The following is a 16,168-nucleotide window of genomic DNA, read 5'->3' on the forward strand; positions in this document are numbered from 1 at the left end:
GGAAAATTTTTCATTTATTTTTAATTAATCTGTATGTGAAGTAGTAGTGGTGGGGGGGCCACAGGTCTGGGGTCTAATTTTGTCATTATCTGCTCATTCAGCAGGGAGCCACCGGTCTGAGGTCTGCATATATTTTATATGCAGTGGGGGGCCGCAGGTCTGGGGTTGCTATTACTATTACATATTTCAGCAGGGAGCCACAGATCTGGGGTCTGCAAATATTTTATATGCAGTGGGGAGCCACAGGTGTGGGGTCTACAAATATTTTATATGCAGTGGGGAGCCACAGGCTCTGGGGTCTGCTATTGCTATAAGTGCGTGCATCAGGGGGCCCACACATCGGGGGTTTGCAAATTCTATTACTGCATCTGACAGGACAATGGGTCTGGGGTCTGCTATTATTGCACAATTAGCAGGGGGCCAACAGGTCTGGGGTCTGCTACTGCTATAAGTGTGTGCAGCAGGGGGCCACACATTAGGGGTATGCAAATGCTATTACAGTGTTTGATGGGGAACAACATGTCTGGGGTCTGTTAATATTGCACATTTAGCAGGGGGCCACAAATCTGGGGTGTGCCAATATTATTATTTCATGTTTCAGCAGGAGACCATAAGTCTGGGATTGCTATTACTATTCTTACATATTTCACCGGGGAGCCACAAGTCTGGGGTTGCAATAGTTATAGTAGATGCTAGGCCTCCCCAGTCTATGCACTGGTAGTAACAGTAGACCCCCTGGCCTGTGGTTAGCTCCCAATCGGTACTTTACAGATACTGTAATAATATTTAAATGTACATATTTTCACCTATGCCTATGAAACCAGCATCATAAAAGAAAAACAAAGACAAGTGATGTTTGTGTGCTTTTTGTTTATTAAAAAAAAATAGTAAATACTTTAAAAGATTAAAAAAAACAACCAGCAATGAAAAATAAACAAACACAATGATTACCCAAAGGCCGTATCAAAAGCATTAAAATCCCATGTAACATCCTTCAGGGTGTGGAAAGTGCTGCAGTATTGTGGTGTCCTAAATAGCCATAACCCAGGTGATGAATGACGGATATGCAGTCTGTCTTAATTTTCTGTGGAAGAAAGAAAAATATTATTGATAAAAATGATTTTATTTTGCACAAGTCATTACACCAAAGGGGGTAAAAACAAAATACAATGGCAGTCAGGACTGTATAGGCCACTCTTTGTTGTTGTTTGGTTTTGATTAGAACAATTATGGGCATTGTTGGACCCAAATTGGAAAAAAAACATGACAAACTGAGGCATTATTTGCGCATGAACTTACAACCTTCCCAAATGCTGTTATTTACAAAAACAGACCACACTGAAATGAGTTCCCATGTCATAATCCATAAAGCCCCCCTCAGTCAGGCTTCCCCACACTGTTCCCCTTCATGCAGCCTTTCCCCTGCAATGTCCCCCTCAGTCAGGCTTCCCCACACTGTTCCCCTTCATGCAGCCTTTCCCCTGCAATGTCCCCCTCAGTCAGGCTTCCCCACACTGTTCCCCTTCACACAGCCTTTCCCCTGCAATGTCCCCCTCAGTCAGGCTTCCCCACACTGTTCTCCTTCACACAGCCTTTCCCCTGCAATGTCCCCCTCAGTCAGGCTTCCCCACACTGTTCTCCTTCACACAGCCTTTCTTCTCAACCAGCCTTCCCCACACAGCCGCCTTCAACCTCTCTCAATCAGCCTTTTCTTATCGTTTCAATCAGTCTCTCCCTCCCCTATGCATTCCTCTCAGCTTTTTTTCTCACAAAGCCTTCCCCTTCGCATACCTCTCACCCAGCGTTTCCCTTCCCTTCTCAAGCCATTCCCTTAGTGTATCTCTCCCCCCAAGCCATGACTGCGGAGATTCGTTCCCTCCCTTAGAAAACCTTCTCCCCCAATGTAAGCACTTGACACAGAAAGGAGTACACTGACACCAAGATTCCTTTTTTGTGGGTAGGGTTCGGCCACAGCTTTATTAAAGAGATACAACCGAAAATATTCCTTGCCATGTATTTCAAAACTTTCCCAACTTCACCAACAACTTATTTGTTATTATAACGGATGCCAGCCACTGCAAACGCAGTGGGCATGTGAAAAACACCAAACCAACCGGACTTAAATGGCCAAGGACTATCCCCGCCTTTGCTGTGACATACAACAATGTACGATCATATAGCAGATATACATATAATAATATATATATATATATATATATTTTTTTTAAATTAGTACCTGAAAGGCAAAACATAACATGTAAATTAAGTGAAATAACCTGCCTACTGGTTCACTAGTTAGAGCGCTTAAACAGGGCGGGTGGGAGGGAGATGATCCTCCGTGCTGCTGCTGCCAGTAAGTGAGACGCTGCAGTGTGAGCTGTGGAGCAAAGGGAAGGGGGGAGCTGTAGGAGTGTTCTCTTTTTTCCCGACTGTAACAAGGAGCCGATTAACCCCTTCGTGTACTGGAGGGAATTAGGCCCCTTGCTAACTCCACAGTCCCTCAGCGCTTTCCTTAGTTACTTCAGCGCTGTCCATGAAAAGAACATGCGATGGGGATAAGGAAGAGGGAGTATTAACCCACAGCACTGTAATGACAGGACTTCCGGGTTACAGCCGGATATCCTGTGAGGAGGAGAGACGTCGGGGGCGCGCACGTAAGTGGCCAGTCCTATCGGCACTTATTACTCTGCAGTCCGTGACGGCACCAGAAGGCGCGCTCACTGATACCACAGAGTTTGTGTAAATTTTTCTTTCAATGACAGCGGAAAAATGGCGGCGCCCACAATTAGGAGTGCTGCAGGTACAGTGTGTGACTGGATTAGCAGCAGTTATTAAACAGACGCACTGCGTTACAGCAGGTCGTGAAAACTCTGTGTTATGTTTATAATAAGTTTATACACCAAAGGGGGTAAAAACAAAATACAATGGCAGTCAGGACTGTATAGGCCACTCTTTGTTGTTGTTTGGTTTTGATTAGAACAATTATGGGCATTGTTGGACCCAAATTGGAAAAAAAACATGACAAACTGAGGCATTATTTGCGCATGAACTTACAACCTTCCCAAATGCTGTTATTTACAAAAAGAGACCACACTGAAATGAGTTCCCATGTCATAATCCACAAAGCCCCCCTCAGTCAGGCTTCCCCACACTGTTCTCCTTCATGCAGCATCTCCCCTGCAATGTCCCCCTCAGTCAGGCTTCCCCACACTGTTCCCCTTCATGCAGCCTTTCCCCTGCAATGTCCCCCTCAGTCAGGCTTCCCCACACTGTTCTCCTTCATGCAGCCTTTCCCCTGCAATGTCCCCCTCAGTCAGGCTTCCCCACACTGTTCTCCTTCATGCAGCCTTTCCCCTGCAATGTCCCCCTCAGTCAGGCTTCCCCACACTGTTCTCCTTCACACAGCCTTTCTTCTCAACCAGCCTTCCCCACACAGCCGCCTTCAGCCTCTCTCAATCAGCCTTTTCTTATCGTTTCAATCAGTCTCTCCCTCCCCTATGCATTCCTCTCAGCTTTTTTTCTCACAAAGCCTTCCCCTTCGCATACCTCTCACCCAGCGTTTCCCTTCCCTTCTCAAGCCATTCCCTTAGTGTATCTCCTCCCCCAAGCCATTGAAAAGAACATGCGATGGGGATAAGGAAGAGGGAGTATTAACCCACAGCACTGTAATGACAGGACTTCCGGGTTACAGCCGGATATCCTGTGAGGAGGAGAGACGTCGGGGGAAGTGGCCAGTCCTATCGGCACTTATTACTCTGCAGTCCTATCGGCACCAGAAGGCGCGCTCACTGATACCACAGAGTTTGTGTAAATTTTTCTTTCAAGGACAGCGGAAAAATGGCGGCGCCCACAATTAGGAGTGCTGCAGGTACAGTGTGTGACTGGATTAGCAGCAGTTATTAAACAGACGCACTGCGTTACAGCAGGTCGTGAAAACTCTGTGTTATGTTTATAATAAGTTTATACACCAAAGGGGGTAAAAACAAAATACAATGGCAGTCAGGACTGTATAGGCCACTCTTTGTTGTAGTTTGGTTTTGATTAGAACAATTATGGGCATTGTTGGACCCAAATTGGAAAAAAAACATGACAAACTGAGGCATTATTTGCGCATGAACTTACAACCTTCCCAAATGCTGTTATTTACAAAAAGAGACCACACTGAAATGAGTTCCCATGTCATAATCCATAAAGCCCCCCTCAGTCAGGCTTCCCCACACTGTTCCCCTTCATGCAGCATCTCCCCTGCAATGTCCCCCTCAGTCAGGCTTCCCCACACTGTTCCCCTTCATGCAGCCTTTCCCCTGCAATGTCCCCCTCAGTCAGGCTTCCCCACACTGTTCTCCTTCACACAGCCTTTCTTCTCAACCAGCCTTCCCCACACAGCCGCCTTCAACCTCTCTCAATCAGCCTTTTCTTATCGTTTCAATCAGTCTCTCCCTCCCCTATGCATTCCTCTCAGCTTTTTTTCTCACAAAGCCTTCCCCTTCGCATACCTCTCACCCAGCGTTTCCCTTCCCTTCTCAAGCCATTCCCTTAGTGTATCTCTCCCCCCAAGCCATTGAAAAGAACATGCGATGGGGATAAGGAAGAGGGAGTATTAACCCACAGCACTGTAATGACAGGACTTCCGGGTTACAGCCGGATATCCTGTGAGGAGGAGAGACGTCGGGGGAAGTGGCCAGTCCTATCGGCACTTATTACTCTGCAGTCCTATCGGCACCAGAAGGCGCGCTCACTGATACCACAGAGTTTGTGTAAATTTTTCTTTCAATGACAGCGGAAAAATGGCGGCGCCCACAATTAGGAGTGCTGCAGGTACAGTGTGTGACTGGATTAGCAGCAGTTATTAAACAGACGCACTGCGTTACAGCAGGTCGTGAAAACTCTGCGTTATGTTTATAATAAGTTTATATTGCCACTATAAGTTAAAGTATTGACAGATGTGCAGGGAAAATCCCGTGGTGCTGAACGCAAAAATGAACCCAACATGAGATCCCAGGACATGGGGTGTGGCTGCCAGATCTGATTCTGGCTTAAACTGTACATTCACCTGGGCTGCAATGACTGGGAGCAAGAAACCAGATCTGACACCTATCCCAGCCGCACAACTTAGCAAGCAGTCACAGCGCCAGTAAAGGGGGGAAAAAGACTTTTTAGGGCATGCACTGATTCAGTTTGCACATAGGCTTTTAAAACCACAGGGTGGGGGTTTATTCTCATTTAATTTTATCACTTAGGTTGTAGTTTGCATAATATGGCAGAAATTGATTTGAATTTCTTTGTGAAATTTAATTCTTACTCTTTTCTCTTCCACAGGCCTATTTAGAAGAGTCTGTGCAACTGCCCAAGCACGGAGAAATATTGCAATTTCTCCATGTTTAGTTCAGAAAGTCCCCAGCTCTGTGTGGAATCTGGGACGTCTCAATCATGTTGCCATCGCAGTGCCTGATTTAGAGAAAGCTTGCTTCTTATATGAGAAGGTTTTAGGAGCTCAAGTGAGTAAGACTGTTCCTCTGCCAGAACATGGTGTGTACACTGTCTTTGTGGAGCTCGGGAACACAAAACTGGAGCTTCTACACCCTTTGGGACAGAACAGTCCAATCTCTGGGTTTTTACAGAAAAACAAAGCAGGTGGATTGCATCATATATGCATTGAGGTAATTTCTGTAATACTAAGTTTATTACACCCCATTTATACAGTTATACATTTACATTAGAAATGGAAATTTTTTATCATTATATTTGTCTGGTTCAACAGTCACATATTGTATTATTTACATCATTTTGTCACCTAGTAATTTTGATTAGAAAAAAATTATTTTAATGAACAGATAAAAGGCGAAGTACCAGCTGAGTCTGACTAAAAACAATCTGATTTTTATTGTGAAATCAGAACTGCTTTCTATAGCCATGTTTAGTCCTTACTAAAAACTACAAAAATAGAAAAGTCAGAGTTTAAGGCCCCAATAGGTACTCTGGCCAGTGTTGCATTTGTATAATCACACTTGTAAAATATTTTATTCCCATGTTGGTTTTAATCATAGTTTAATTCCCTCATATAAATTAATGTGTAAATTTAATGAAAAAACATAAAGTCACTGTGCATTTTCATATGAGTCAGTTGGGTCATTTTTAAACCACTGTGCAAATTCATTAGGATTAACTGAATCTACAGTATGTACTAATTCATTTTGATCTCTAGAATCATTCACAGCCATACACTGATTCATTATAACATCTCACACATATAACCATAATTCAAAATAATCAGAGACATCAAACAACAGAAAAATGTATAACTCTAAAAGTTACACGCTCACTTTAAATTAGCTTTTGCTCATGGTGCAGACAGCGATAGTGTGAGACATTTGCAAATGGTCATTCATTTTTATTTTTAGTGTTTTTTTTAATTATTTAGTTTCTTGTTCAACCACACTCCAATTAGGAATTTCAGCAGGAATCTGGTTGTTAGGGTCTAGTTAACCCTAGCAACTAGGCAGCAGTTTGAATGAGGAACTGAGAAAATGAATACGATAAAGCTTGAACAGAAAATTAATATATAACAAAATTGTGGTCTAGGCTTTTGGATTTGGTGCCCCCCCCCATATTTGCAAGCTGGAAAAAGGCAAAAAAGGGAGACAAATTGTAAACACTATTAAAATGAAGACCACATGAAAAGCAGCTAAGAATAGTCCATTCTGTAACATACTAAATGTTAACTTAAAGGTAACCTTTCCTTTTAGAAACAGGACCCTATACGTGCAGAAAAATGCTTTTACAGGCCTTTTAACAAGTCCACATGGCCCAAGTGCTGACATTTAGTTGAAATTCTTTAAGCAAGGGTTTAAATATTCTCACGTTTAATATCGCAGTGAGAGAATCAAATGCAATGTTAGTTATCTGGAGTGATATAAAATGGTATGCTATTGAATTTTATTCTTTTAATTGTATTGTACATGCATGTGACAAACTGAAACAGAAACAGTCTCCAAAATATCCATTACTTACAATTGAAATGAATAGGAGTAATGGTTAAAAAACAGCTTCCTCTCCTTTCCAGGAGGTGGCAGCACATGTTTCATTTCATGGTTCTCTGTGTATACACAGAGGGTATGATAGAAATTCTATAACTCAGATAGAAAAGGTCAGTAATGGACTTTGTATAGCACCAAAGTGTTTGGATGTTTCAAATGTATCATTTTCGTTAATAAAAGGTTGCAGAATAAAAGTGAAAAAAAATAACCAACAAAAATGGCATGTTCATTAGCCCAGTGTTTTTCAACCTTTTTTGGGCAAAGGCACACTTGTTTCATGAAAAAAATCACGAGGCACACCACCATTAGAAAATGTTAAAAAAATTAACTCTGTGCCCAGCAGCAGTGCCCCCCTAGTACACTGGTGCCCAGCAGCAGTGCCCCCCTAGTACATTGGTGCCCAGCAGCAGTGCCCCCCTAGTACATTGGTGCCAAGAGCAGTGCCCCCCTAGTACATTGGTGCCCAGCAGCAGTGCCCCCCTAGTACATTGGTGCCAAGAGCAGTGCCCCCCTAGTACATTGGTGCCCAGCAGCAGTGTCCCCCTAGTACATTGGTGCCAAGAGCAGTGCCCCCCTAGTACACTGGTGCCCAGCAGCAGTGCCCCCCTAGTACATTGGTGCCAAGAGCAGTGCCCCCCTAGTACATTGATGCCCAGCAGCAGTGCCCCCCTAGTACATTGGTGCCAAGAGCAGTGCCCCCCTAGTACATTGGTGCCCAGCAGCAGTGCCCCCCAGTACATTGGTGCCAAGATCCAGCCCCCCTAGTACATTGGTGCCCAGCAGCAGTGCCCCCATAAGTCAGTGTGCCCCGTGGCCCCCCCTAATACATTGGTGCCCAGCAGCATTTTACTCTTCGGCGGCTTCAGCAGCATCTTCCCCTCATGCGCGCCGCCTCTGCACTTCTGCCTACACGCGACCGCACACAGGCCCTTTTATAACGTTGCGCCCCGTGCGTACTGACGTCACCCGTACACACGGGGCGCAACCAATGACAGGGCCCGGATTTTTTTTGAAAGTAAAAATTGCGGCCCTGCCTACGGCACACCAGGCAACATCTCGCGGCACACTAGTGTGCCGCGGAACAGCGGTTGAAAAACGCTGCATTAGCCTATGATTAAGGTTTTTTTTCTGAAACATGTCAGGCTGTATGTTCTACATTAGCCACTTATATTTTTTTAATTTAAAATAATAAAGGACTATTTTTTTTAGAGAAAGAGTGCAGTTTTTTTTCCCTTTCTTTTTGTGGCATGTTATAAAAGTTGTAAATAATGTTTTATTCCTATGCTATGGTATTGTTATTATTATATTCACTTACTGCAAATGTAAAGTGCTTTCATGCTATTGCTATATGCTCATTGCAGAGTCAGAAAGGGCCAGTGCAATGTGACTTCAAGGTACTGCTTTGCATGCATTGACTCTTCCACACATTAATTTGGGTAGGATGGGGATCAACAACCCCCTTCTCAAGCAGGACAGTCCTGAACTTCAGACTCCCTAAGTTGGTGAAACATGTGAAATAGTTCACCAAAGGGGAACTACCTTTTTAATCACTGGTATGCCAGAGGAACGACAGGGAGAACTTGAGCAGTGGTAAAGCAATATTTTTCAAGACTTTAGCGCAAGACAGTTACTTACAAGCAGCCTGGGCCCAGTGTCATTGCATTGGTTTCACTGTGGCTACTTTCACCCTTGTCCTTAGCCTGTATTGTAAATGGATGTATCATACAGATAACTATATGATCCTTTTTGCATTCAAAGGGCAGACATTACAGTAAAAATAGTCTTACCTCAGGAAAACTGAGACTGAAGTATATATATGGTAAACATACTCACATACGTAGAATAATACTTGCAGTGCATATCAAGTTGTTGGCATTTTTTGGCATTATATAAATTATGTATTATCTCAGCTTTAAAAGCACCTTAGAATAATTTCATCTTACTTTCTTTTAATTGGGACAAGTGTATTGTTAGAATCCCATAAGAAAAACAGCATTATATGTATGTATGTATGTATGTATAACTTTATTTATAAAGGGCCACAAGGTTATGCAGCGCTGTACAATCTTACAATATACAAAATTACACACAGGGAGGACAAGTGTTATAATAAATTCAATAAATAAATATAAATACATAGGGAGTAAGTGGTGCCATGTGGTATGAGACACAGTAGGAAGGAGGTCCCTGCCCCGTAGAGCTTACAATCTAAGTGAAATTATAGCAGAGGAATTATAGCAATAAAGGGTTTTGACTGATTTCTAACAGATGCATGGGCTCTTGCGGTACGTGAGTAGATTGATGATGCCCAATTCTCTATAAAATTCTATGTAGTTGAACAAAGTTGTATGTAACATCCCTTATTAAGGTTTGAACATTATCATAGACCTTGCAGGAAAAGGGGGTCAGAATTGATTTTCCTAAGAGGTATAATTGATTGCATCAGCATTAAAGTAAAGCTAAAATGTACCAAGTACCACTTGTGCTAGATTTGCTTCTACTATAGTTAACTGTCTTTCCTGTTCTTTTACCAGGTGGGTACCGGTGCTCTTAATTATGTCAAGCTGCAGGCTTTCATCTTTTAGCTGGGTTTTTTTTAGTTCATTCACGGTGCACTTAGTTTATTACATTGATTCTCCAGAAAAATGATTGCAGCAAGTTTTTTGCCATTGTCATTTTATTTCCTACTTTTAGAAGAAGGTTGTTGTGCCCTTATAGGAATCCTATACCACTGGGTTTAAGATAAATACAAGTAGTTGTAATCAATCTCCTGATGTAGCATGTGCATACTAAAGATTTACTGTCAAATTTAGCTTTTCCAAAATATTCTACAAGCTGACATTGAGGAAAGGATACCAAAAGACTCAGCAAGACAGCTTCCTTTCTCTGCTGTTTTGTCTTTTCCTCCATTTTCTCTTACATGTTTTTTCATTTGCACCTTTGGGGTACAGTCTGTAACTGTGATGGGCTTAAAAAAAATCATCTTGTTTGGCGAGCGGTTCTTATGGTATATTTTTGAGCACCAGAGTCTAGGCTGCTGTCACTTATCATTAATGGGACAAATAGCTACCCTTTTGACTACCTACTCCAGTGGTGCCCAGACTTTGTCACCCTGTGATCTACTCTTGCCACCTGGCGTTCGTCATGAGATCTATCACAGTTAATATAGTGTAATGTCTATCATTTTGCGCAATAAGCAAGAAAAAGTATCAGTCGATGTTTAACAGATACACATATCAATATATAAATGCAGTGCCAAATTCACATTTAATGTCCACATAACATTATTCAAGTGCCAACTTCAAATTTAATGTGAAAGGATTGTAGTAGTTTTTACTTACCTTCTTCATGTCCCACTTTGTAGTCTGCACACAGAAACATATATAAAGTGGGAACAAGGTAGGTATTCAGTCTGAAGCATATATTAAATCTTTAAAAAAAATGCCATCCATTTTTACTGTATGCTGAAGAGAGACAACTCTCATCTGAGGTTAAAAATAACCTGCTGTTACATACTACAATTAGAGCAGCACGCTGCAGAATGCTTATCTCACCTTTAATATTATTATTCTTACCCTTTGGACAACCTACAATTTTTGAATAATTATATGGGAAACCCATTTCTTACCTGGGCAAAACAGGGATTTACCCAGATGAGGCATTTACTACAAACCTTAACAAATCTATATTTCCTCTCAGACCTTAGGGAATGATATCCCTTAATAGTCTGGGATTTTTTTTTTCATATTTACAAATTAGGCATTATGTACACACAGTGATTTGTTTTATCCCATTACAGGAAACTGACAACCCAATTGACTGCTTATTATGTTTGAATACAATACAACCTTTCCTTTCTCTTTTATATAAAATCCTGTGAGTTCATTATCTGATAAATATTTAGAAAAAGACATAGGGAAATGGATACATCAAATTCCAGACTTAACACGAGAAAAATTATTTACCCTATTATTTATATATAAAAGACATGATTAATTTATATATAAAACACATGATTAATTGATATATAAAATACATGATTGCTAAATCGTTTGATACAGTACCTCACAGAAGGTTAATGATCAAATTAAGGAATATTGGCCTAGAACATAATATTTGTAATTGGATAGAGAACTGGCTGAAGGATAGAGTACAAAGAGTGGTGGTAAATGGAACATTTTCTAATTGGACCAGTGTGGTTAGTGGAGTACCGCAGGGGTCAGTCCTTGGGCCTTTGCTTTTTAACTTGTTTATTAATGACCTGGAGGTGGGCATAGACAGTACTGTTTCTATTTTTGCTGATGACACTAAATTGTGCAAAACTATAAGTTCCATGCAGGATGCTGCCGCTTTGCAGAGCGATTTGACAAAATTAGATAACTGGGCAGCAAACTGGAAAATGAGGTTCAATGTTGATAAGTGCAAAGTTATGGACTTTGGTAGAAATAATATAAACGCAAACTATCTACTGAATGGTAGTGTGTTGGGGGTTTCCTTAATGGAGAAGGATCTAGGGGTTTTTGTTGATAACAAGTTGTCTAATGCCAGGCAGTGTCATTCTGTGGTTACTAAAGCAAATAAAGTGCTGTCTTGTATAAAAAAGGGCATTGACTCAAGGGATGAGAACATAATTTTGCCCCTTTATAGGTCCCTGGTATGGCCTCACCTTGAGTATGCAGTGCAGTTTTGGGCTCCAGTCCTTAAGAAGGATATTAATGAGCTGGAGAGAGTGCAGAGACGTGCAACTAAACTGGTTAAGGGGATGGAAGATTTAAACTATGAGGTGAGACTGTCGAGGTTGGGGTTGTTTTCTCTGGAAAAGAGGCGCTTGCGAGGGGACATGATTACTCTGTACAAGTACATTAGAGGGGATTATAGGCAGTTGGGGGATGTTCTTTTTTCCCATAAAAACAATCAGCGCACCAGAGGTCACCCCTTTAGATTAGAGGAAAGGAGCTTCCATTTGAAGCAGCGTAGGTGGTTTTTCACGGTGAGGGCAGTGAGGTTGTGGAATGCCCTTCCTAGTGATGTGGTAATGGCAGATTCTGTTAATGCCTTTAAGAGGGGCCTGGATGAGTTCTTGAACAATCAGAATATCCAAGGCTATTGTGATACTAATATCTACAGTTAGTACTAGTGGTTGTATATATAGTGTATGTATGTGAGTGTATAGATTGGTAGGTGTGGGTTAAGTGTGCTGGGTTTACTTGGATGGGTTGAACTTGATGGACACTGGTCTTTTTTCAACCCTATGTAACTATGTAACTATGTAACTATGATTAGTTTATACAGTGGTGTGAAAAACTATTTTCCCCCTTCCTGATTTCTTATTCTTTTGCATGTTTGTCACACAAAATGTTTCTGATCATCAAACACATTTAACTATTAGTCAAAGATAACACAAGTAAACACAAAATGCAGTTTTTAAATGAGAGGTTTTATTATTTAGGGAGAAAAAAAATCCAAACCTACATGGCCCTGTGTGAAAAAGTAATTGCCCCCTGAACCTAATAACTGGTTGGGCCACCCTTAGCAGCAATAACTGCAATCAAGCGTTTGCGATAACTTGCAACGAGTCTTTTACAGCGCTCTGGAGGAATTTTGGCCCACTCATCTTTGCAGAATTGTTGTAATTCAGCTTTATTTGAGGGTTTTCTAGCATGAACCACCTTTTTAAGGTCATGCCACAACATCTCAATAGGATTCAGGTCAGGACTTTGACTAGGCCACTCCAAAGTCTTCATTTTGTTTTTCTTCAGCCATTCAGAGGTGGATTTGCTGGTGTGTTTTGGGTCATTGTCCTGCTGCAGCACCCAAGATCGCTTCAGCTTGAGTTGACGAACAGATGGCCGGACATTTTTTGGTAGACAGTAGAATTCATGGTTCCATCTATCACAGCAAGCCTTCCAGGTCCTGAAGCAGCAAAACAACCCCAGACCATCACACTACCACCACCATATTTTACTGTTGGTATGATGTTCTTTTTCTGAAATACTGTGTTACTTTTACGCCAGATGTAACGGGACACGCACCTTCCAAAAAGTTCAACTTTTGTCTCGTCGGTCCACAAGGTATTTTCCCAAAAGTCTTGGCAATCATTGAGATGTTTTTTAACAAAATTGAGACGAGCCATAATGTTCTTTTTGCTTAAAAGTGGTTTGCGCCTTGGAAATCTGCCATGCAGGCCGTTTTTGCCCAGTCTCTTTCTTATGGTGGAGTCGTGAACACTGACCTTAATTGAGGCAAGTGAGGCCTGCAGTTCCTTAGATGTTGTCCTGGGGTCTTTTGTGGCCTCTCTGATGAGTTTTCTCTGCGCTCTTGGGGTAATTTTGGTCGGCCGGCCACTCCTGGGAAGGTTCACCACTGTTCCATGTTTTTGCCATTTGTGGATAATGGCTCTCACTGTGGTTCGGTGGAGTCCCAAAGCTTTAGAAATGGCTTTATAACCTTTACCAGACTGATAGATCTCAATTACTTTTGTTCTCATTTGTTCCTGAATTTCTTTGGATCTTGGCATGATGTCTAGCTTTTGAGGTGCTTTTGGTCTACTTCTCTGTGTCAGGTAGCTCCTATTTAAGTGATTTCTTGAATGAAACAGGTGTGGCAGTAATCAGGCCTGGGGGTGACTACAGAAATTGAACTCAGGTGTGATAAACCACAGTTAAGTTATTTTTTAACAAGGGGGGCAATCACTTTTTCACACAGGGCCATGTAGATTTGGAGTTTTTTTTCTCCCTTAATAACGTAAACCTTCATTTAAAAACTGCATTTTGTGTTCAATTATGTTATCTTTGACTAATAGTTAATGGTTTTTGATGATCAGAAACATTTAAGTGTGACAAACATGCAAAAGAATAAGAAATCGGGAAGGGGGCAAATAGTTTTTCACACCACTGTATATAAAAGACATAATTACTGACTAATTGTTACAGTTACTTTACTTGGGCTGTGATTCATTCCTTTTTATTTCACTTAGGTTGATGACATCAAAGCAGCAATGACCAGTTTGAAAGAGAAAAAAATAAAAATTCTAAGTGAAGAACCAAGAATAGGTGCACATGGAAAGCCAGTTGTCTTCTTGCATCCAAAAGATTGTGATGGAGTTCTCGTAGAGCTTGAAGAAGCTTAATACAAATGGCTATTGCCTCCTTAGTCGTACCATATATCAATGTTTTTACAAATGAACCATTAATTTACATTTCAGTTACTCTTTGTCCAACTTCAAGCTGTTAAAATTCACTCTGGTAAATGTAGCCTATTAGTTACTTGTCATAATACTCACATTGTATCATCTTGTCAAACCAACAGCATGGCAACCAGTGTTTAAAAAGAGATGCCCAGCCATTTAATGAGAGACACTTTTTAGATAAAGAAGCAATTGTAAGCAACTTTCAAATATACATTCATTTAAATAAAACGCATTGATAAATGTGAATAATGTTAATGTAATTACTATCAAAAGCAGTGTCTGCCTTACCTTTGCTGCTATATTCTGATTATATTTAATTTGCCTCACTAAAGTAAAAATAAAGCAGGAAGCAGCAAGCAGCTCTCCTCTATTCTAGAATGCCTTGCATGCTTTTGTAATTCTTTGTCTTCTCAGGTCTGTTTATTACAGGCTACGGAGACTACGGTATAGCTGGAACTTTAGTCTTGGATGAAGGAAAGTTTATTACCCATATAATGTGCTAGGCAAGTGGTTAGGACAAGAAGTGAAGGAAATTGTAAGAGACAAGTGTTACATTTACATATAATTATAAAATCATTGAAAAAAAATGTAATATACATTGAAAAGCTGATTAGAATTACATTTTTTTATTAATAAAATGCTTTTTATTATTCGGCTGAACATTCTGTACAGTATCATGGCTTTTACACCAAAAGCATATACTTTTTTTTTTTATACCTTTAAGATAAGGGTTTAACAATTTAATTTCTGCATTTATATATGGAATAAAAAATGTAGATTTATTTCAGATATTGATATAACTTATATTTATAGGGATTACAATGAATTAAAGATGCTAAATTGTTACTTTTTAAGACAGATCATTTCTGGGTACAGAAACATTTTGTTTAATCTTTATTATGAAAGTAAGAATGTACACTACTGTTTTCATGTTTTGGTGCTGGTATTTTATTGAATTATATAATAAAATGCAAGTGTAACTTAAACATTTGTTACGTGTTTTACTGATGGGAACATATGTAAATAAATTGCATCTTCTGCATTATGTAGTAAGTTTCATAAAATGCGAATATAAGCCACTGAAGGTAAGGGAATGCTGCTCCCTTCATGCCTGCAATCCTGCTGTTTTTGCCAACACTCTGAGCAGATTATCTGTTAACTGATATACTTAATGAGCAAGAAAGCAAGTAGTAAGTGCTGTATGCCACACTTCTATTGCAATTACCTGGTCAACTGCTGGGTGGTGCCAATGAGTGGTAAGCTCCAAGTCCAAATTTGTGCCCGTTGTTATTCTCACAACAGACCTTGAAACCGAGAGGAAGCATGCTTACATAGATGGTGAGGTCGCTGTTGGCTACATTATTAGTAACTATCCCACAAAAAGCAAAGCAAGATAGTGAGTCACTTTCCATTTGTTAATTAAAACATCCAGAGCATACATTAACAGTTAATTCTCCCCTTTAAGTATTGACTGGAGGAATTTAGGTTTCAGCAAAGCATTTTAAAAGAAAGAAAATATCCATGCGGGGGGAACTTATCCATAATTTTAAGTTTTAAGTGGGCAAGTTTAAAAGCCTTAGCTCTTTTGAAATATCACAAAATTAAGTAAATGAAGCAAGTGGTGGCTTGCACAATTTTTGGACTTGGTACCCCACACACATGAGATGCACACATTTTTGTTTTTGTTACATTATCAGTATTTTTAGTGTTATAAAAGTCAGAGAAATGATTTTAAGTTTAAAAGTTGCATATTGTGTTTGTAACTAATTCTGCTTAGTGCAGTGAGATATTTTAAAACATTTCCAATTTCAAGCTACTTTTTATCACATCAGGCTCATGTTAATGAGCACTTTGTGCTAATCCTTGTGATGATGTAATAATGCAGAAAGAATAATTGCCTAATTGGTGTTAAGTAGGTTTTCCGATCTAATTATAACCAGTT

At 40.4% G+C, this 16,168-nt stretch overlaps 1 protein-coding gene across 5 annotated transcripts; it reads left to right on the forward strand.

Moving 5' to 3' along the window:
- Positions 1 to 2,389: 2,389 nt before the first annotated feature.
- mcee (methylmalonyl-CoA epimerase) lies at positions 2,390 to 15,212 on the forward strand. Of its 5 annotated transcripts, none has more exons than XM_031897818.1 (3): positions 2,390 to 2,654; positions 5,320 to 5,660; positions 14,014 to 15,212. In XM_031897818.1, the coding sequence occupies exons 1-3, from the start codon at positions 2,534 to 2,536 to the stop codon at positions 14,164 to 14,166; spliced, it is 615 nt and encodes a 204-aa protein (XP_031753678.1). In that variant the 5' UTR covers positions 2,390 to 2,533; the 3' UTR covers positions 14,167 to 15,212.
- The last annotated feature ends 956 nt before the right edge of the window (positions 15,213 to 16,168 follow it).

Source organism: Xenopus tropicalis, chromosome 3, assembly GCF_000004195.4.
Source record: "Xenopus tropicalis strain Nigerian chromosome 3, UCB_Xtro_10.0, whole genome shotgun sequence".
Taxonomy (NCBI): Eukaryota; Metazoa; Chordata; class Amphibia; order Anura; family Pipidae; genus Xenopus; species Xenopus tropicalis.

What these genes read in the sequence shown, in the direction of transcription:
- mcee (XM_031897818.1), top strand. Translation starts at nt 2,534, where the DNA reads ATGAAAAGAACATGCGATGGGGATAAGGAAGAGGGAGTATTAACCCAC. An exon ending in GAGACGTCGGGGGCGCGCAC is followed by an intron (nt 2,655 to 5,319) that starts GTAAGTGGCCAG and finishes TCTCTTCCACAG; the next exon opens with GCCTATTTAGAAGAGTCTGT. An exon ending in TGCATCATATATGCATTGAG is followed by an intron (nt 5,661 to 14,013) that starts GTAATTTCTGTA and finishes TATTTCACTTAG; the next exon opens with GTTGATGACATCAAAGCAGC.